The sequence below is a fragment of the Myotis lucifugus genome, unplaced genomic scaffold (genome assembly GCF_000147115.1).
Source record: "Myotis lucifugus unplaced genomic scaffold, Myoluc2.0 scaffold_51, whole genome shotgun sequence".
Taxonomy (NCBI): Eukaryota; Metazoa; Chordata; class Mammalia; order Chiroptera; family Vespertilionidae; genus Myotis; species Myotis lucifugus.
Window position 1 is genome coordinate 5370638 of NW_005871099.1, and position 22016 is coordinate 5392653.

Here is a 22016-nt window from a genome sequence, read left to right on the forward strand (position 1 = left end):
ATCGGCCACCTTGACATTGTTCCCTTAATGTGGAAGTCAGGTGTCTCATTTCACAGTTTCTGTCAGGTTGAGATTTGTGCAGGGAAAGGATACATGGGTTCAGGGTCCAGTGGGCCAGCAGGAAATAACCCTCTAGTCTCCCCAGCGCTGCAGGGAGACCCCAAGTGGTGCCCACACAAATGGAGCTGGAAGAACTAATCTCCACTGTGCAGGATGGAGGGGAATGGCCCAGACATGATTGACAGGAACCCTAGTTATTTTTTTAAAAAATATATCACTTGCTTTTATTAAACAGGGGAAAAAAATCAATACATTTTCCAAAGAGGCAGATATCTCAGTAGCTTTAGTGAAAACCAACTGAACATCAGCTTATTTGACACAGCTTTTAGAATAAGTGAACAACTAAATTCTTAAAGTAGGAATAGAATATTAACAAGCTCTAGACTCTAGAACACTTGTAAGCCAACAAATTAGACACTGTTTTGCTTAACAATTTTAGCTTTTAACAATATCAGCATCTGAACTACATAATGACTTTATCATTTTACTTTAATTAAAACCAAAATGTCTGGAACCTTCAGTAGTCTTTAAAGATTTCCAAAACGGACATAAGCTAACCCCTATTCCTCTCTACATATTAAACGTGAAATAATTGTCACAATATATCAACATTTGCACAGGAAGATCTTTAAGGCTTCTGGCACATAAAATGTGTAAAATGTGTGTGACAATATCATAATGATATACAGAAAATATTTAAAATTTAGCTTGTGCAAATTAAGTTCTAAAGATCAAAAAACCAAATCCTAGTTTTAAATGAGCTTTTCAGGTGAGATGTTTAAGCTGCTTTGCTAATCTCCTCCTTCCATTAGTTTTGGTTTCAAAAGGCAGCTAGCTGCATCAGCAGTGTGACAATAATGGGCTGATGGGGTACGATGAGCTGTCAGAGGGCTCAAGCCCTTCTGGATTGCTGAAATGCTTTCTTTTAATTTAATTTTTCATTTTGTACGTGTGTGTTATTTCCATGATCAGAAAAATAAATGTTTGCCCTGAATGAGACATGGTCTGTTACTGGCAGATTAGACAGTTTGAACGCCAATGGTTTTTGTACAATGGCTGTTGTTTTGCTGTGAAAAATATTAAAAAGAATGGATTGACATTTTGGCTTTGTTTCTGGATTTTAAAACAATTGTTATAGAGAGAATTTTTCCTATTGGGTGACCTTTTTATTTTTTTGTATTGCTGCAGGCTTTTAAATGGCTCCTTTTTTGTTTTAATATATACATTTTGGATTATGTAATACATCAAAGGTCTTGCATTGCATTGTTTTCAAGTAATCATCCATATTTGGATAAATGATAATAAATAATTAGGAAATAATTATATGAAAACTGGGTTCTAGACCAAGAAATTCTGATAAACTTCAAATAAAACTAGACCCAAATTATTTTAAAAAAATGTTTTTGGCCAGGGACACACATTTCCATGCTAGTACATGTGAATACTATTTGAAGTGGATTAATGGTAAGTTTTTGGTGTAAGAGGATAATTTTTCCTTTTGTGCATATTTCATGATGCACATTAATTTAGTAGCATATGGGACTAAATTAATAAATCGGGACTCATATTTAACATTGTTTTTTCCACTAGGAACCTGCATTCACAGAGTCAGGGACACACAGTCTCAAAGGAGAGTCCCAGCTCTAGCAGGGGTGTTCCCTGATTCTCTCCCTGAGTCCAGATCCTGGTGCAAGCTGTGACTTTCCTGGAAGGACCTCGATGTGTCTCTGCGTATTGCCTGCTCCCACAGCTCAGTGGCTGTCCCCTGCCCTCTGCCTGAAAGAGCAGCTCCTTCATTACCTCCGGAGGTTAAGGGGACAGGCGTTAGAGCTAAATTGTCTATGCCCAAATCCTTACTCAGCCACTTAGATGGGTAACCTCAGGCAAACTCCTTAATTTCTCTATGCATCAGTTTTCATGTCCATAAAATGGGTCTAGTAATCAGGGAATGAATGAATACATGCAGAATGCTTAGGAGAGCGCCTGGCATGCCGTGAACTGCCATCATTGCAAAACTTCCCTGATCTCAGCTGCAAGGAGCCAGTCACCATTCTGCTCCCAACAACTCCCTCTCCCAGGGGAGTTTCCAACCCAGCCCCACCCCACCTCCTCAGCTCATCTCCATCCTGCCCTGTGAACTTTTCCATGCCTGGACACATCAGGAATCAGAAGGGTCTAATCAATGGTTGATTTGTTTCATTTGAGATTAAGGCATGAGCCATTTGAATTATACTTTCAAAATATTATTTCCCTTGCTAGGTCTTATTCAAAACAATCTGGGAAACCTCATTTATGATTGTTCTTTGGAATTAGTAGACAATGGATCATGAATGTGGTCAGCTCTGGGGAAAGTTAATTGTAAAGGTGTGTGCAAATGGGAGGTTCTTTAAAAGCTCTTTAAAAATGCTGTTTGTGCTTTTGCTTTCATTAGTGTTTGCAGAGCTAACATGAGACCCAGTACAATGACCAAGACAAAGATCATTAGATTTGACAGGTCAAATGTTGATGTAGGTGCTTTTTGGAAGGCATTTCTTATTCCCACTGCCATTGGCAGGATGGTAGGATGCATTTGTAGGATCGCGTGCTCTGAATGCCCTAGCAGCCCCCCTTTCCCCTCCCCATGGTCTTTTCTATGGTTCGACTCCAGGGGAAATATTAGTGATTCCTTGGAAAGTAGTTGTTCAAGATACCAAGAAAATGGAGAAATAAGAGTGGCCTTCAGGTACCTGGCACGATTTTATGAGAGTCTCAATTATAGGATATATTACATCCTGACTTGGCTGATTTAATGAATATCACAGCTTTGGAGTTGTCCATCGCCACGGACCTCAGATTATAAAAAATTGCATCAAAGGAAGAGGCAGGAGACGTCTTTGACATTTCATTGCCCAAAGACACACACTGAAACAAGATTGATTGTATTAGCCTGTGATACTCATGTTATCAGAAAAGCTAGTTATAATTTAGGCTGTGAATTCAATGCTGCAGGGAAGGAAACTCTAAAAAGTCAGCTAAGACTTCTATGGAAATCACTTTCACCATTTTCATTCTGCTTTTAAGTTGGCTGTTTTCTTTCTTCCTATTTTTTTCTAGGGGTGGGGAGCTAACATGAAAAATGTTCAGAACTGAGATATTCAAAAGAAAATGCTCCTTCTTCAAATATTTACCAAGCACCCATTTTGTGTCAGGCATTGTGCTGGGGCTAGGGATACAGGCATAAAAACATCTTAGCCCTTGTCTTGAAGCAATGTGCAGTCAGACATTGTGACAGGTGGTCAGACCCCTTTGAAATATAAGAAAGAGAAAGGAGAGCCACACCTATTCCAGGGGCCTAGAAGAGGTAGTACTGGACCTTGTTATGGTTGGAGGAATGGTCAGAGGCTCCCACCAGTTAACTGGGTGTCTATTGAGTGCTGCTCATGTCCAGCACCCTACAAGATAACTGGGGATGATATAACACAAGATGAAATAAGATAAAGCAGTTTGTTAGTAAATGTTAAGTGCTTTTATACATAGCACAGGTCACTTGAGGCTAGAGTCATCTTAAAAGGCATCTTGATGGCCTGGCCAGTGGCTCAGTGGTTAGGGCATTGGACCTCACACCAAAGGGTCTCAGGTTATATTCCTGGTCAAGGGCAGATATTTGGGTTGCAGGTTCGATCCGCAGCCCTGGTTGGGGCGCAGGCCGGAGGCAACCAATAATGTTTCTCTTTCTCTCTCTCCCCCCCCAATCTCTCTCTAAAATCAATTGAAAGACAACTCGATTTCACTGTTTCTTCTCTCATTCTTATCCAAATTTCAAAGTATCTGGAATTCATTTGTCCTAATTTGTGGTTTGTTGTAATGGCTATTTCCATATTTTGTTGAAGATACATTTTTAAAAAAAATATATTTTATTGATTTTTTACAGAGAGGAAGGGAGAGAGATAGAGAGTTAGAAACATCGATGAGAGAAACATCGATCAGCTGCCTCCTGCACATCTCCTACTGGGGATGTGCCCGCAACCCAGGTACATGCCCTTGACCGGAATTGAACCTGGGACCTTTCAGTCCGCAGGCTGACGCTCTATCCACTGAGCCAAACCGGTTTCGGCGAAGATACATTTTTTTGTCCTTTATTTCCTTCTTTTGACATCAGTGGCATTGAGAGAAGGAATAAAAGTGTCTTTATTCTACTATATTTTTATTTGCATTTTTCAGCAATCATTTTAATGTGGCATTTAAGGTCACTGTTTTTATGGATGTTATGAATGCAAGTATTCCTTTTTTATTATTGTCTATATTTTATTTATTTTGAGCTTGTGCACTCCTTCCCCTCATCTCTCTTTTAAATTTTTCAATTACAGTTTATTTTCAATATTATTTTGTATTAGTTTCAAGTGTACAGCAAAGTGGTTAAACAATCATACAGGGGTGGGAAAAAGTAGGCTTACAGTTTTGAGTACACAAAACACTGTATGTTTGTTTTATCATTTATTTATTAGTAATAATCATAACCTGCATGTCTTTTTCCATATGAACAACTGTAAACCCACTTTTGCCAACCCTTGTCTATTTCTGTTTTACTAGTATTTCTCTAGGTTAGATTTCTTGAGTATAATTACTGGGTTAAATAGAATGCACATAGGTTACATTTTTAAAAAATCCTTACCTAAGGATATTTTTCCATTGATTTTTAGAAAGAGTGGAAAAGAGAGGGAAGACAGAGATAAATATCAATGTGAGAGAAATACATCAATTGGTTGCTTCCTATACATGCCTGCAACCAAAATACGTGCCCTTGACCAGAATTGAACCCAGGACCCTTCAGTACACAGGCTGATGCTCTATCCACTGAGCCAAACCAGTCAGGCCATAGGTTACATTTTGATAGATAATATCTGATTGACCCCTGAAGTTCATTTTTGTGCAGTCTCTGGTGGACTTTGTTAGGGTTGGAAGGGTTGGAATCCCCACTCCTGACCATGCTGGGACATGGGCAAGTGGAACTTTTCAACCTGGTAGTGATTTCACTGTTACAAATGGGACCCCGTGCAGGCTCTCGGCTGCCCTTGAGTGGGCCTTTCTCAGCGACACATCGATCTTGCCAGAACTTTCTTTTAAATTCTTTGTTCTTCAGTAGCGAAAGAAGAGTGAATTAAATCATAAAGAACCATTTCTGGCTTATTCACAACAATGAAGAAAAGAAAAAGAGGAAACACTGTTGGTGTTCTGAGAACCAGGCTTCCTCACGTTGGGCTGGGACGTGGGCACTGCGTTTTGGGGAATCAGGTTGGCTCCACGTATGAAAAGCCATCAACACTTATACCCTCTAACCCTCCTCTCCCATATGGAAATCTAGCCCAAGTCATAATGTAAAACACTGAAATGGCATTTACAAAAACACGTACTGCAGTATTATGTACAATAAAAAAATTGGAAACAATTTCAAGAGCAGAAACAGAAATTGCCATTTCCCTCTTGTGTGACACTTAGATTAAATACATTTTGGTAAATCCACTGGATAGAATATTAAGCAGTCTTTTTTAATGGAGGGCGTGAAGACCAAGGGTTTCAAGGAAAAATGTTTATGCTATATATGCTAATGCTAGGTACAGAATGATCCATAGTAATTCTAACAGTATACATTGATTTAGGAATTCAGAATACATTTTCCTACAGTATTTCCAATATTCTAACAAGAATCAATGACTAAAGATTATTTATTTGGTGATGTAACTAAGTTATAGCACTAATACAATCAGCCTAATTTCTGGATCTGAGCTGCAGAAGGAGTGAGGGTAAGTTTCCTCTCTCTTGGCCAGTGCAGGACTGGCCTCAGGCAGATGGTGAGAGAAGAAGAGTGGCACTGACCACTTCTCCCTCCTAAAATGTCCTTCCAGCCTCTTCTAAAGCCCCCAGCTCTCTGTCCTCACAGAAGTCACTGTAACCACCTCCTTGAAGCTTGTCCAATGCCTTCCTCATTCCTAAATTACACGTGGCTCCGTGAGGATTCACCTTAATCCCTCAATGCACAGTCGGGGTCTCGCCCCCTCCCAGACCCACTCCTGCTAACTCCAATGATGCCAGTAGACTATCAGGCCACAGGAAAGAGAGTGAGCAGTCATACAGCTCAAAATGATTTTGGGTCAAAAGTGGCTAGTCTCTAAGTGCATTCCTTAAACTATTCATATTCTTCCACAATCTCTTCCTTCTGAACCCACAGATTCTCTGCAAGGTTAATATAAAAAATTTCAACTATTCCCTCCAAAGTAACGGTAGTGAGAAACTCTGGTAGCGTGAGTGTGTGTGTGAGTGTGTGTGTGTGTTTGTGTGAGTGTGTGTGTGTGTCTGTGTGTGAGTGTGTGTCTCTGTGTGTGAGTGAGTGTCTCTGTGTGTGTGTGTGAGTGTGTGTATGTGTGTGTGAGTGTGTGTGAGTGTGTGTGTGTGTGTGAGTGTGTGTGTGAGTGTGTGAGTGTGTGTGAGTGTGTGTGTGTGTGTGTATGTGTGAGTGAGTGTGTGTGTGTGTGTGAGTGTGTGCGTATGCAAACTGGGATGAGGGTGGGGTCAGTAAACTGGGCAAGGGCAGCTATTTACTTATGTGGTTTGTTTTTATAAAAGGGGATACCTACTGTGATGGCCTGGCTGTTTGTGTCCCTCCTCCTGCAAATTCACATGTTGGAATCCTCACCCTTAAAGTGATAGTATTAGAAAGTGAGGTCTTTGGGAGATGATTAGGGCATGAGGGTGGAGCCCTCATGAATGGGATAATTGTCTATTAAAGAGACACTACAGATCCTCCTTAGCCCCTTCTGCCATGTGAAGATATAACAGCAAGTCTGTGGCCCAGAAGAGAACCATCACCAGACAATGCTGGCACCCTAATCTGGGAGTTCTAGCCTCAGAACTGTGAGAAGTAAGTTTCTGTTGCTTACAAGCCACCCAGCCTATAACATTTTGTTACGGCAGCCCGAACAGACGAAGATACCTACCCTGGTTTCTAGGATGCTTGCTGGCTATAAGCTGCTTGTGAATTCTTTTATTCTTTAGAGAATAACATTTTTAATTTGTCTAGAGAATAAATTTTTTATTTTGTGCCATAATGTTTACGTTATCCTTTGGCCCGAGGACAGAGAGCTCATGCAGCGATCAGAGTGTTGCTGTGCAGGGGGAAGGCAGGTGCTTGGGCTGCACCACGGCAATGCGCACAGTTGTAGACCAAATTCCTCTCTAACAACCATGCAACAAGGTGAGCAGGCGGCTGTAACTGACCAGATGTGTCTGGTAATTATTTTGGTAATTTCCATGTTTTGTTTGGGTTTTTGAATTTCAATCATTGGAGGAGATTCATTACAGTGCTGCCTCCGGACTAGAACAGAGATTCTGTGATCCTTCAGAAGCCATCAACCAGTAATTCAAAGCATGAATCTCATAAATAAGAAAACTAACAGGGCACAGCCTGTATTTATCCAGCAAATCATTTTCTTTATAAAAAATAGTCTAGAGTGCTCTCTCACATCAGAAGAATTTCTTTTGTCAAACCCACCATGCCCCTTGTTCCAGTTCTCACATTATATATTTGTAGTGAAATGTCTTCTCTACTGTTAACACAAAATCATGGATATGGTATGTGGGTGGTGCCATAAAATACAAAGTAATAGCTTGTTATCTGCGACCTATTGTTAGAAAGGTCCAATTCAACTCTGGCTCTGTTTTTCTGTGGAGTGTGTGTGTGTTTACTCAGCCACACAGAGAGCCCCGGGAAGAAAGGCAAAGGAAGAAGGGAAAATTATTCAGAACTTTTGGGACTTAGTCCTGTACTCAGCCTTCATGGTGGTATGTATGGTATAGAAAGAGAGACAAATGTGCAGGATGTATTGGCCTCTTTCCATGGAATCACTAATGTGCCATTACACACAGGACCACCACCAAGGGAAGGGTGCCATGTAGACGGGATAAAGTGCTCATGGGCAACGTGGATGGTGGTGAACAGACCTGCTTTTGGTGCAGCTGAAAATGTGAGATATTTAAAAGTAAAATACCCTGGACAATTCATTATATTGCTTCCTTTTATATTCATGAAAGAAATGTATAGAGTTTCAGCTGAAATCATGAAGGTACTATGTGAGAAAAGATAGCATTATTTTTGTAAACTTCACATTATTTAGAGTTGATTATTTCAAGGCCTTCTGAGGGGACTGGGGGAACGGTCTCTGCCAGTTGAGCCTGTGATCACATCATCCTTGTCCGTGAGCATCTCAGCCTTAGGGTCCACTAAGCCTTCAGCAAAGGAAAGAGTGTGGAACTGATCAACTTTACGTGAGGTGCTTTTATTTATATTCCTGGAGTTCGGGAATCTGAAGGTGAATGCATGTCCCTGAGTTCTGAGGATGCCTGGATGTCCCTGAGTTCTGAGGATGCATGCATGTCCCTGAGTTCTGAGGATGCCTGGATGTCCCTGAGTTCTGAGGATGCCTGGATGTCCCTGAGTTCTGAGGATGCCTGGATGTCCCTGAGTTCTGAGGATGCCTGGATGTCCCTGAGTTCTGAGGATGCCTGGATGTCCCTGAGTTCTGAGGATGCCTGCATGTCCCTGAGTTCTGAGGATGCCTGGATGTCCCTGAGTTCTGAGGATGCCTGGATGTCCCTGAGTTCTGAGGATGCATGGATGTCCCTGAGTTCTTAAACCCGCAGTGATTGGAACCCAGAGCTGACATACACTGAGTCTTCCAGAAGGCATTTTCCGTCTTTAATGTTGATGAAGGTGAAAGGTAAGAGAAGCTCTCTAGGTGTCAGACACACTCGAATCTGGAGCAGGCCGCCCCATGTGCTCTCGAGTCCTCAATCAAGCACAGCTTGGCTCCCACCCAGTGATCGTGTCATGAAAAGAATGCGATGCTGGTGTGTACATGGTAGAGAAAACACCAGGCTTGGAATCAGGGCCTTAGGGTTCCAATTCCAATCTGTCATTGACCAGCCAGGTGTCTTCAGTTAAGAAACTTTTAGAAGTCTCAGTTCCTTCATTTTCAAAAATCAGAGTACTAACACCTACATCTCAAATTTGCTGTGATGAATAAATAAGGTAAGCTATTGTGAATATACTTAGTTTAGTGTCTGGCATAAAAGGAGGTGTTCAGTAAAATGTCAGTTACATACAATGTAATATCATTTCAGCCATGAGATACTTTGATTTTCTGACAAAAAGAGCTTCATAAACCCTTAACAATTCAAAAGTAATTGAAGAATTGTTGAAATAAGTAACCCAATGACATTTGAATGTTAGGGCAAAAGCTGAAAGTCTGAACAATGACAAATTCATTACAGGAATAGAAATAAAACTGCTTGAAATATTCCTTGATATTTTTAAAGACGTTATGAAGTATTGTAATAACCACATGTGGCTTATGATTCTGTAGGCACTTTACAAAGTCACACGAGATAACATTTTCTCTTATTTAACAGGAGAAGGGGGGCCTATACACTAGTTTGAAATTTACAACTTGTTCTACTGTTTTAATTTTCTTTATTGGACTTCATTTATATTTTTAACTGAATTTGCAAGATTCCCTTTTAAGAGACATTTATTAAGGAATTATAGAAGGCAACAGACTAAAATAGACCTACTTAAAAGGGATTTAAATTAGATTACTTCAATTAGTAAAGTTTTAGAAAGAATTTTACTTATAACCTTATTAATCTCTGATTCTGAAAACAAAGGAGTGACTAGCCCTGGACTTGTGCAAATATTTGGGTTACGTTCAGATTAAAAATGAGAAATACCTGAACTCATTAATGGGAACTGGAGTTGTCATCCTTAATGTGGGGGTGGGAGGGGCAGAGAGACCATTATCCACTTGGGGAAAGGGAAAAATTATAAAAGAGGTTTCTAGAATAGAGCAGTCACTTTTTATTTCTTGAAACTCTATAATTATTCAAGGAACCAATGTGATTTTCGAAAGACCTCAATAATAACCCCATGAGGATGCTTCTGAATCCACCCTGATTTAATCTCAAGGGTACTTGCTGCATTAATGGTGTTCCCGGCCAAAAGATTCATGGTGATTCCATGACACAGACTGGATTTAACCAGGGCCACGGCGTTCACCTGCTGGACTATGATCGCATCAGCAGGCCACGAAATAGTGTAGCTCTGAGTTCTGCAGGCTAGGCTGAACTTTGAATCACTGAGCTTCCAGACAATGCACGTCACTGCTATACAGAGATGTGGGCAAGTGCTCACGTAAATAGGGGGCTGGCAGAGCTCTCTGCTCTCAGTTATGGCAATACTACCAACGTGGACAGAAAAGTTCTGAGCACTGTTCCTGGTGGCTTTAAAAAATATATTTGATTTTTAGAAAGAGAGGAAGAGAGGGAGAGAAAGAGACATCGATGTGAGAGCAAAACATCAACTGGCTGCCTCCTGCATGCCCCCTACTGGGGATCAAGTCTGCAACCCAGGCATGTGCCCTTGACCAGAATCGAAGCCAGGACCCTTTAGTCCCCAAGCCAATGCTCCATCCACTGAGCCAAACTGGCTAGGACATTTTCTCTTTTCTTTTTTAAAAGCTTTTAATCAGATTATCTTCATATGTTTTCATGATATTTTTAAGTTGCATCTTAAGGTCTGAAGATTCAAGAAACATATGAAAAGAGAAGGAATCTTTCCCCTTCTTGAATAACACTAAGAGGAAGAGGAAAAAGAAGTCTATTCTTGTTCCTTTGGGGCATCATCCAAACCAGAAAGCCTCCTGTTTCAACTGGAAATGAAAAAGAAGCCCGTGAAAAGCACCTCTCCCCGCCGGTGTGAAACTCTCCTCCCAGCTGGGGTCAAGACTGGGTATTTATTAGTAGACCTGAGCAAAAACGGCCAGTGTTGCCAACAGCTAAACCAGTTTCATATAGGGATGAGATTCTAACGTGCAGAACTCCAATAGTTCTCTTCTTTTTCCCCTTCACTTGTTTATAACATTTTTTATTAATTAATTTTTCCTAAAAGGCTTCAAACCTGCTCTGAAAAGGTAGCCTATAGACACACTCTGCTCCCTGGGCTGGGCCTGGAGCCATGAGAAGAAATGTTAGAGCTCTTTGGACAAATTCTCCTCTTCCACCTGCTATACAACATTCCTCTAGGAGGCAAGGTGGGAAATCCTTTCTCCCTTAGAGAGGTTTACCTTGAACTTGAGTGAGAGGTCTCCTTCCAGCAAAATAGAGTTCTGGATTCTTTCAATGCTTTCTGTCTTCTGATGGGCTTTGTATTATGAAGGGCCATAGCAGTTGCTAAGGGACCCAAGTTGGTTCTTGACAGGGATGGATACTTTGCATCAGGAATTGCACTACTGGGCAGGACCCCTGGGATGTGGTGATTGTTGTCTCCAACTATGTCTTCCAGATAACCCAAGTGTTCTTTAGTCCATAAGGGCTTAGGTGTCGGAGATCACAGTTTCACCTTCAGAATACTATCACTGTGACCATAATTAAGTCAAGTTGATGTTTTACAACACTGTCTTTGTTCCTGAAGTAGCAGAGTGACAATCCAGTACTCAGAGGTGACTGAAATGCCAGTGAGCCATCTGGCATTTAAAGCTTTTAGGGAAGGACTAAATAGCGAGGTGATTTAAAATAAAAACAAAAACACAAACCCAAAAGGGGAGTGCTGAGAGTGACAAGTGACATCTGCTGTTAGATTGATATGTGCCAGGATCTCTATTTGGAAATTTGTTCTCATTATTCTCTAGGATCCTCACCATGGGATGAAGAAGTAGGTATTATGTATGTATTTCTAAAGAGGAGGCCAAATAGAATTAAGCAATTTGCTTGAGGTTACACAACTGGCCTGTGAGGAAGCTGGATTCAAACCCACATCTGCTTCCGTCATGTATTTTCTAAGCAGGCACTTGAGTTGGCCATAAACAGTTTCTTCTAGCACATTAATAACACAAATCATAAAATGTTAGTTCATGCCATGATTCTCATAGGGAGAGCAGGAGATGTAGCTGGACCCCATGGGGTGCTGTGTATTGTGTGACTATAAATGATGATAACTGTACTTATTGAAGCATCCATCCATCACTCTTACTCACTCTGCAGTCCTGTGACTTTGGTTCTTCTAATTTTGGCCTATATGGGTGACAAGCAAATGTTTGGGAAGAAAACAGAACTCCCTAAGCTCAAAAATGGTTTCAGAGTATTTAAAGATATGTATTTTTCAATTGCAATTCTGTTTTAGCAGATGAACATAAAAAATGTGCAGGCAACTGAATTAGAAGATATTTTTGTGCCTCCTGATGATAAGTTTCTGTGAAACTTGGCTCAGTGAAGGGGCCATAATGACAAACTGTTTTCAGCTAATTCTCATCCACTGCATTCATGTTCTCTAGATTTTCCTGATTTCTTATCCATAAACCATTGAGATGTTTTGAAAATTTCAATATAGGCAAACTCAAGCACACATTGAAGGCTACCAGGCATATCAGGTGTTCACCAAATGTTTGTTAAATAAGTCAATAAAAGAATACAGCTTACACCTAAATATGGCCAAGAGAAAAAAAGGGAGGGGGGAGAGAAAGAAGGAGGGAGGAAGGGAGAGGGAGGAGAAGAGGGGGAGAGAGAGAGGACACAGAGAGTGTATAAATAGTGTGGGTCATGTGCCACCATTACCCTGGATGGCTCATCCAAGCAGGAGAGATGGGAGAGACCTGGCTGATATGCCCCTCGGGCTGTGTTGGGTTCCCTGCCTGTCATACTGTGAGCCTCTCACATGGCTGAGTGTGATACAAGTATCTCAAGCTTTTATTCTCATACAACTTGGCCCCAACAGGACAATTCTTCTTGTAGTGCCTGTATGAAGGGTGATTGCTTTGGAGGCTTGTGAACAACTGGGCTCTCTTAAATGTATTGAGAGATGGATAGTTCATGGGTAATTTAATTATATGCACTTCCCATCTGAGATGCTACTCCATTCCAGATAGTAGGATTAGATGGTTTGATGATTTCTGGTTTATAACTAGATATTTTCTGATTAGAAATAGTTGACTCTTGAATAACTCTTAGTACTGTTCTTCCACAAAAGAGGCAAAAATGAGGTTAGAGGTAACACATCAGTGAGTAAAGAGTAGAAAATGTAGCAAAAAAGAAATGAAAATAAATACTGGTGTTTTCACCCTCCTCTAAAAATAATGACAGTTAATATTTTGGTGTGCTTTCTCACAGTTTGCTTGTGTGTGTGTGTGTGTGTGTGTGTGTGTGTGTGTGTGTGATTTTGTATAAACAAATCAGGCTGTGTGTGGTGTTAGGATTTGCTTTATTCACTTAACTAAATATTGTGAACATTAACTCCACATTCAGAGGCACAGACATGTGCTATCAAAGGAAGGCCTGCCAAGGACTTTCATGAGCTCTTTTGTTGGTGGGTGACTATGGCTGCTCTTTCTAGAAGCCAAGCTATTTGCTGCAGCCCCACTGTGAGGGTGTGGTCACAGAAGCTGCTGTGTAAACACCAGGATACCTGAGAGGTGGGGCCCCAAACAGAAGAGTACGTGACTGGAGGTTTGAGAGGGAAGATCCCGTCCATGAGCGAGCTTGCCTTACTGCAGACAACACTTTCCCAGGAGGCTGCAAGATTCCTCTGACCAACAACACCATCGTTCTCCCAAGTCAAGAAGAAACTTGTCTGGACTCAGAAGCATGCTCACAAATACTTTCCAAATATGTTCTGCAGTTTTTTATTTAAAATTTTGTTTTGGCTCTAGCCACTAATTGAGTCAAATGTAAACTCCTCCAGCTCAACAGACACTAAGAATATTTGGTGTCTTTTGTGTAAACCCTTTGAGAAAAGGTCAAAGGACACCCACAGGCTTCATTTGACTTTAATGGGCAAAGCTGCCCTTCTATTTGTGAATATTGCCTATTAACCCCAGAGGTTTTGTACGAACTACCATGTATAATATAACTCTCCAAAAACAAGGGGCCTGCAATTTTCTTTAAATGGGTACTCATGAGTGAAATCTCTCAGGCATTAGCGCTCGCTTGACTGCATTCAGACATCACTTTGGCAATGGAATGACTGCATTAAATTAGCATCAAGCACAACAAATAGTAATTGCAAGACTGTCATTTCTACAATTGCAAAATTAATGTGTTCTGCAAACCCGTCCCATTGTGTGCCACAGGAAAATCATGGAACCATGTGGTCCCGAGCAGAAAGACGCCCTGGAGTCACCCCATTAATGTGCAGCAGCATTATTCAGTGGTGGTGTTCCTTCCCGCCTCAGCTGTCGTCTCGTGCTCATTCTTCAAGCCCTGTTTGACCTCATTTGTGTGCTCATATGACAGTACTGCCAGACAGTAGCCTGGATGTACAGAGAATGTTGTGGAATAATTCCTCCTTCTGGGTGGCATCTGGTGTGAATAATGCCAACACAATCTCCCTGTATGTATTTCCAAGAGTATGAATAGGCTGCTTATGTAAAGCTTCTTATGAAGAGACATACCAACCATGTGCAGAAAATGTTACCCAAAGGCTGCACATTCATTTAGAAAGAGCAGAGAGATTCACATGCATTTCAGGTGTGGCTCAGGAAGGGGGCCAGTCTGCTTCTCTCCAGCCCTCTTGCTTACTTATGGGAAGGGAATGCAGCCCAGGTTGCATTCAGTTGAGTGATTTTTTTCTGGTCACACTGGACCCCAAAGTGTATGACAACATGCATGTGCACCAGGCTCTTGTAGTCTGCTGACTGGCTCTGCAGACTTTCCTGAGGATAAAAGAAATCACTCAAGACTGAAAATAAAAGTAATAACAGATGCTCTGAGCTGAATGATTAGACGTGGTGTCTCAGGTTTCCTGCAGTATAACTGAGGCTGAGAACTACCCACAGAGGATCCTGTGTAAGAGTCACAATGATAGTAACTGGACAAAGGGGCTTTCTTGGAAGTCCAGCTTGAATCCAGTCTCTTAGCAACCAGAGCTGAGGGTGGGATGGGTGTCAAGACCCTGGGTTGCATTCACTGAACCCTTTGGCAACCTGTACGTCCAGTGTGTTGACTCCTCTGATGTCTCTAAGTGGGAGTGTCAGGCCTGAGTCCCCTTTCAGAGACCACTGACTCTGTCACTCAGCATGAAGGTGTGACATAGCTATTTGCTTGGTAATGTTGTAGTCAGTGCACAGTTTGTTGGAATTTGGGGGAAATTCTGCACCTCACTCAAAGCTTCTCTTATCTCATCATATTAAATATCAGATTAGGGACTGATGGAGACTCCCTACCTAAGGTGGGTGAAGAATTCTGGACATTTTGAGAATAAAGGTGCTCCTTGTGCAGCTGAGAAATCATTATGCAGATGATTTAGGCTTAAAGAGATCTGTAAACATGACCAGAAACTGGTTCTGCCTTACCTTTGTTGCAAAATGTTCCATCATATGCCGTGTTGGAGCAGTCACAGGAGTAACCATGGTATTTCTCTATGCATTTGCCTCCATTCTCACAGTTAGCCCCATAACTGGTGCAGTGGCCTGAGCACCCGGATTTAAACCCGGAAGTGACCTTTGCTCTTTCCTCCAGATCCAGGGTCACCCCATTCATCCTCAGGGAGCGGATGCAGCCCAGGAAGCCCTGCTGACCTCCAGCACCACCTGGGAATGACAGAAGGCATGCAGCTCAGATGGTGGAACCTCTGCTATAGCTGTTTTCATTCATCATGCCTTGAACAATTGTGGAAGGAGATGAGATGGCCAAGCGCAGCTAGCACATTCATTTTCTTTCTTTTAAAAAATATTTTTATTGATTTCAGAGAGTAATAGAGAGAGAGAGAGAGAGAGAGAGAGAGAGAGAGAGAGAGGGAGGGAGAGAGAAACATCAATGGTGAGAGAGAATCGATTGGCTGCCTCCTGCATGCCCCACACTGGGGATTGAGCCGGCAACTCAGGCATGTGCCCTGACCAAAAATGGAAGCATGACCTCCTGGTTCATAGGTCGATGCTCAGCCACTGAGTCAAGCTGCCCAGACTGGCATGCTCACTTTCACTGGGTCTTGCTTAATAGAGAAACTAGATGCTTTCTTCCTTAAAGCTATAATGCCTAATTAAAAGAGGCCATCTTCTGAGATGCAATCACTTAGCTACAGAAATAAAATGTTTGGAGATACACAAAAAATATATAAGTTGTTTTGGAAGTCTTATCTAGTTTCCTATAGAAAAGAAGTTTATAGAAATCTGTTTTTTTTGTTCTTTAATCTCATGTCCTTCAGTTCCACTATCTATTGACAGAAATATATGAAGGCAGAGAGACATGAGTATAATAACATAGTTATCAAGTCAATTAGTTGGAAGGGAAACACCCATTTGAAATGTGGTTGTCTCATGGAATGCTTTGCTGCAGAGTTCACGGTAAGGATTCCCAGGTCCTTGTCTGCAGTGGTTGGAAGTTGGAATTAATACTTTTTCACAAAAGTCAACCACACCACATTTATTACCAAGTCAGGTCAAATTTCATTGCTTTTGTCTAAATGTCACTGTAAGACATACAGCACAAAGAGCAAGTTCACTGTGATTTCTGGAGTAAGTTACAGAGTTAGATGGAGGTCCATGAGCATATTAAAATATTCCTAACCAATTTCATCGAAGGATTAGTTGGAGCATTATATGAAGGTGGGTTTAATTGTGTCTGTAATGACCTTAGCTATGCTTTTTTTTTTAAAGCAGTTGGTACAAAGGGAGGAACTCAAGTTTATATACATGTCTGCATTTTAGAGTAACAACTTTTCTGGACATTAAATAAACTGAATTGTAGTTAAAATTATTAAACAAAATATGTGATGAGATTTAGAAAAAAGATACTGTTAATAAAATAAAAGTTACACTTTTATTGGAGGCTATGTAGTAGGTTCTCTCCCCCTTACCTTATATATGTTAATCACCCGGTTCTCACAATGCCAGGTAGGCATTATCATCACTACAGCCATTGTACAGATGAGAAAACTGAGGCTTAGAGAAATTCAGAAGTTTACTCAAGGACTCAAAGCTCCAAAGTGGCCATGTTGTGTCGGATCTGCCTTATTCTTTTGTCTATGGTCTTAAAACTCTGTTCAGTATTGACCATCTGATGCAGAAGAAGAGCGTTAGAGTCAGTGCCCATAGATGTCCATATGTTTGGATGTCTTCAAAGATGGAGTGGTCTGTAGGACTGTGAGAGTTAAGGAAAGTTGGTAATTGGGGGTTTGATTCTCATCACCTGTTCTATTATGGTGAGAAAAAGTGTACAATGTGGCGGACTTAGCAGACAGGGCTGGTGGCCAAAGGCCTGAGCAGCAGAGACGGATTAGCATTTTATTGGATCTGAAAATCCTCGGCCATGAAATGACAAACGAAGCACTCTGTTATCTGTATAAACTCAAGGCCTGCATTCTCTCACTGGGTAGTTAATAGATTTGAATAATGATTCTCCAGGGATTATTTATTAAAGAAAATATTTGAAGACAGGATTAATTGAAGGGAGTCCAATCCCTTTTTGATCAAAGCTATGGGATAGTAGATGACAAAGAAGTTATAAGAAACAACCACTTGGAAGGATTTCCCATTTTGCAATCTGCTGGTCAGCTCAGCCCCACACCTCTGTGCTGCAGAGAATTGGGGCCTTTGCCATGATTTGGAAGAATTTCAATCAATTAGTCACCTTTTATGTGTTAAAATTTTAATTTGGCTTCTATAATTTTAGCCCCTATGGGTTTTGTTTTTGCAATAAGGGTTTCCCAAGGGCTTTTTGTCCAATTAAGGCTTTGCCATTTAAATTTTCACCACTACATCCTATCAAAATACGCTAAAATTTAAAAATCCTTGTTTTTAGATATCGCCCTCTCTTTTCTCCTTATTACAAATGTAACAGTTTCTCACTGTGGAAATTGTAAACATACTGATAAGTGAAATGAAAAAGAGAATCTGTAATGCTACTCAGATATAACTTTCACTTTAACAAATAGCCTTTCCTACTTTTATCTATGAGCTTACACATGTGTAAAAAATAAGGCAAAGGAAGAAATGCAATCATGATATACACATTGTTTTGAAATATGCTTTTTTGCACTCAATATATCACAAAACATTTTCTAAGCAATGTGCAAGTAGGACATCTTGTTTAAGCCTGCACATAGCTTGCCCTGTGAGAACTTGGTTTGCTCTTCCACAACCACTGTACTACCAACCAATTTCCATTTTCTATGATACTGTAATGAATATCCATCCCTGTAAGAACCTTTGTACACTTGTCCAGTTTTTACTTAGAATTAATTCTTATAGTTGTAATTGCTGGGCACAAGGGTATATACATTTTACTTTCATTATTATCATTTTTTAAATCTTCACCTGAGGATAATTTTTTCCATTGATTTTCAGAGAGAGTGGAGAGCAGGAGTGGAGAGAGAGGAGAAAGAGAGGAGAGAAATAGAAACATCAATGTGAGAGAGACACATTGATTGGTTGCCTCCTGCACATGCTCTGACCAGGGGCTGGGGATTGAACTTACAACCCGGGGGGATATGCCCTTGACCAGGAATTAAACCACTGACCTTTCAGTGGGCAGGCTGACACTCTAACCTTTGAGCAATCCTGGCCAGAGCTACATTTTAAAAATCATTGGAAATATATTTTCCTCTAAGAATAATTTAACAATTTGTATTTCACCCATGGAGTATGATATGCCCACCTTCTCCACACCAAGTCTAATCCTAGGCAGGAGCCTTTTGAATTTATAGGTTGAGAGGAGAAGAGTTCATTGCTTCAAATACTGTGATTTGAATGATTTCTCTGTGTTACCAATTCTTATATTTTGTTTCTTCTTGGGGGGAAGAGAAGTCTTATTTCTTATTCATTTATAACCATATTTTGGGCTTTCACTCTTTGTTGTAAATGTGATAACTACCTTCTTCCAGTTGTGCCTGTTAATACGTATATAATATTTCTTTTTCCCTTTGAAAGTTTTGAATGTTTATGTAGTCACATCCATCTATTTTATGTGTATGATTTCTGCCTTTGGTATTAGATTTAGAACAAACTTCTTGATCCAAAATAATATAATTATTCAACTATATTTTCTTCCAGCACTTTTATGATCTTACTTCTCTTAACATTCTACTTTTTCAATCTATCTGGGATGTATTTAATTAGGAAATAATTCATTTTAATGTGTCTCAGTAATAGTTGAGAGTTTGAAGAAGAGATTGTTAAAAGACTCTAAGTAACTGTTAATATGACCAAAAAAATCAGATTAAAAAAGGGCCAATTGGCAGAGCAAATAAATCTAGATTAAATCATAATTTTATTCTTATTAAGGCAAATACTTAGATATTTCATGTATGTAGGCCTCATTCCATAAAGGGTTAGAGGTGGCAGCCTTTTCTGTTTCTTTGCCTCTCTGCCTTTCACCAGAGGGCTGGTCCTGGGTCTTTCTGAGCTTTTGCATTTGTCATTCTTCCTTCCTGCCTCTCTCTCCCCATCAGGACTGTTGACTGTTTTGGGTTAGCTGTGTGGCTTTCATCAAACCTCTTAGTCTCTCTCAGCATCAATTTTTCCTATCCATAAAAAAGAAGGTTGAACTAGGTGATGTCTCTGATTCCTTCCAGCTCTAAGTTGCTCCGTGATGTACAACCTCTCCCTCTGTACTTATATGTCTCCATCTCTATATTTGAGTAAATTACTCTCAATTTGCCCTAAATTTCCTTCCCTTCTTTTTCCTTCATTGCACTGCTGCCCAACTTTTCCTCCTCCTTCCCTTAATTGACCGTAACAGATGACTGAAGTCTAATTTGTATTTGCTGCCTCCATTAAATAAAGTTTTGTACTCTCTCTTTTTAATTTATAAAGCAGATAAGTGGGATGTCATTTCTCTTGAAAGAAAAACTGAATAAATGATGCTCTTTTCTTACTTAGATGGCCTCTGATTTATTAAATCGGTCAGTGAGCTGGAAAGTACTTTTACTGATTTAGTCCATATGAAGAAAAATTTTTTTGTGCTGAAAATGGTCATTATATATTATGCAAAAGATGTTAATGCATTAGAACCCATGATAATTATTTGAGTTTAACTCATGTGCTCTACAGAAATCTTTCTTGATGACAAGTGTCCTAAGTTTAAATTGTAGGTCTACAAGCAAAAATGCTACTTAACCTTTGTTGATTAGAAAATCAACACATTGTCATTAGAGAGAGCCCTGTCACGCAAGGGCTTCATGCACATTCGTCAGAGTCAGACCGGTGATAATTATGTAAGGTGAGATTGGGTTTAATTTGTAAATCATTTTTCATGGGAAATGCTATGCAAGTATTGCAATTACAGATTAATTATGAAAATTCTGTAACTACCCATAATGAATGACACACCATCAAGTGCAAAGGAGATTGCACAGGAGATTGAGGCAACATAATCAGGTATTAAATTAAACAAAAAGGGCAAAATCATGACCAGAGGAATTTTTTCTTTCATCACTGTTTCTCTCTCTCTCCCTTCCTCTCTGAGATCAATAAAAATATATTGAAAAAACACAAAGCTGAGTGAAAGGGTAAAACACAGAATGAGAGCTGTAGTACAATAAAGCACGACACAGAAAGGCAATACTATGAATTTTCTAGAACATACATATATTTTGAACAAATATATAACAGACATACATAAATACACTCAGTTGGGAACCAGCAATGTGGAGAGAATGGAATTCAGAATGGTGAAAAAAGAGGAAAAATAGTAAAGTGAAATTAAAATGAATAAGGGACATTGTAGGATATGCCAATAGGACCATGAGATGAAGAGTGAGTCCTATGCAATACTAACCACCACCACCACCTCCTCCCCCGCCCCCCCCCACACCCTCCACCGCTGTGCCTGGGAGCATTTAGTGCAAAACAACTCTTTATTTGAGCTAATAAAAGTGGATCCTCTCCTCTCACTCTCTTAGAGCATTACAGGACAGACTATAGGGCTATGAGTTCCCATCCCTTCCTCAATATCTGTGTCACTGAGGCTAATTTCCTTTTTTACAATCTTATTTTGTGTGACAGGTGCCATTTATTATCATGAAGTTTTTAGTTCAGTACTTATTGAAAAAGTGAGAAATCTATATGGGAAATTATTATTATTATTATTATTATTTTTAATTAATCCTCACCTGAGGATATTTTATTGATTTTTTTAAAATATATTTTATTGATTTTTTACAGAGAGGAAGGGAGAGGGATAGAGAGTTAGAAACATCGATGAGAGAGAAACATCGATCAGCTGCCTCCTGCACATCTCCTACTGGGGATGTGCCCGCAACCCAGGTACATGCCCTTGACCGGAATCAAACCTGGGACCTTTCAATCCGCAGGCCGACGCTCTATCCACTGAGCCAAACCGGTTTCGGCTTTCATTGATTTTTTAAAGAGAGTGGAAGGGAGGGGAAGATATATATATATAATTTTTTTTTTGGAGAGAGAGAAACATGATGTGAGAGAGACATTTTATCTGGTTGCCTCCTGCATGCTCCCAAACCAAGGCTGGGGATTAAACCTGCAACCCACGTACATGCCCATATAGGAAATTATTTAATAAATTTGTTGAAAAAAATTTGCCATATTGATTGGAAAATTAAAATGTCTTCCCTAGCTGGTATGGAAGGCCACAGAGTCCCTGCAGCCATGCTCTTGGGGGCAGGTGAGCTATTTTACACAGAAGGTGGACAATAGGATTGAATCCTTTCTTAGGTTTAAAATCTCTCTCTAAAAGTTTTGAGACATATAACCCCTGCTTTAGAAAAGTAGCTCAGCCCCTATGGAAATAGTTAATTAGCAGACTATGTTTTAGTTGAAGGTTCAAAAAAGTACACTGTCAATTTGATTATGTTGGAAGTATATATTTTTAAAAAAGGTAAAAATTAGCTCTATCATAAATTCTTTAGTATGTTAAAACTCAAACTGTAAAATAGACAGCTGGAATTGCAAAAGTTAATTAGCTTTGAC

The 22016-nt window shown here is 40.1% G+C and overlaps 1 protein-coding gene across 1 annotated transcript in view; it reads right to left on the bottom strand.

The window, feature by feature from the left end:
- Positions 1-22016, bottom strand: part of CNTNAP2 (contactin associated protein like 2) — a 1215871-nt gene that overhangs the window by 142804 nt on the left and 1051051 nt on the right. Inside the window, exon 17 of the mRNA XM_006088715.3 lies at positions 15429-15665. Coding sequence (XP_006088777.1) covers positions 15429-15665 — 237 coding nt within the window. The remainder of the gene's footprint in view (positions 1-15428; positions 15666-22016) is intronic.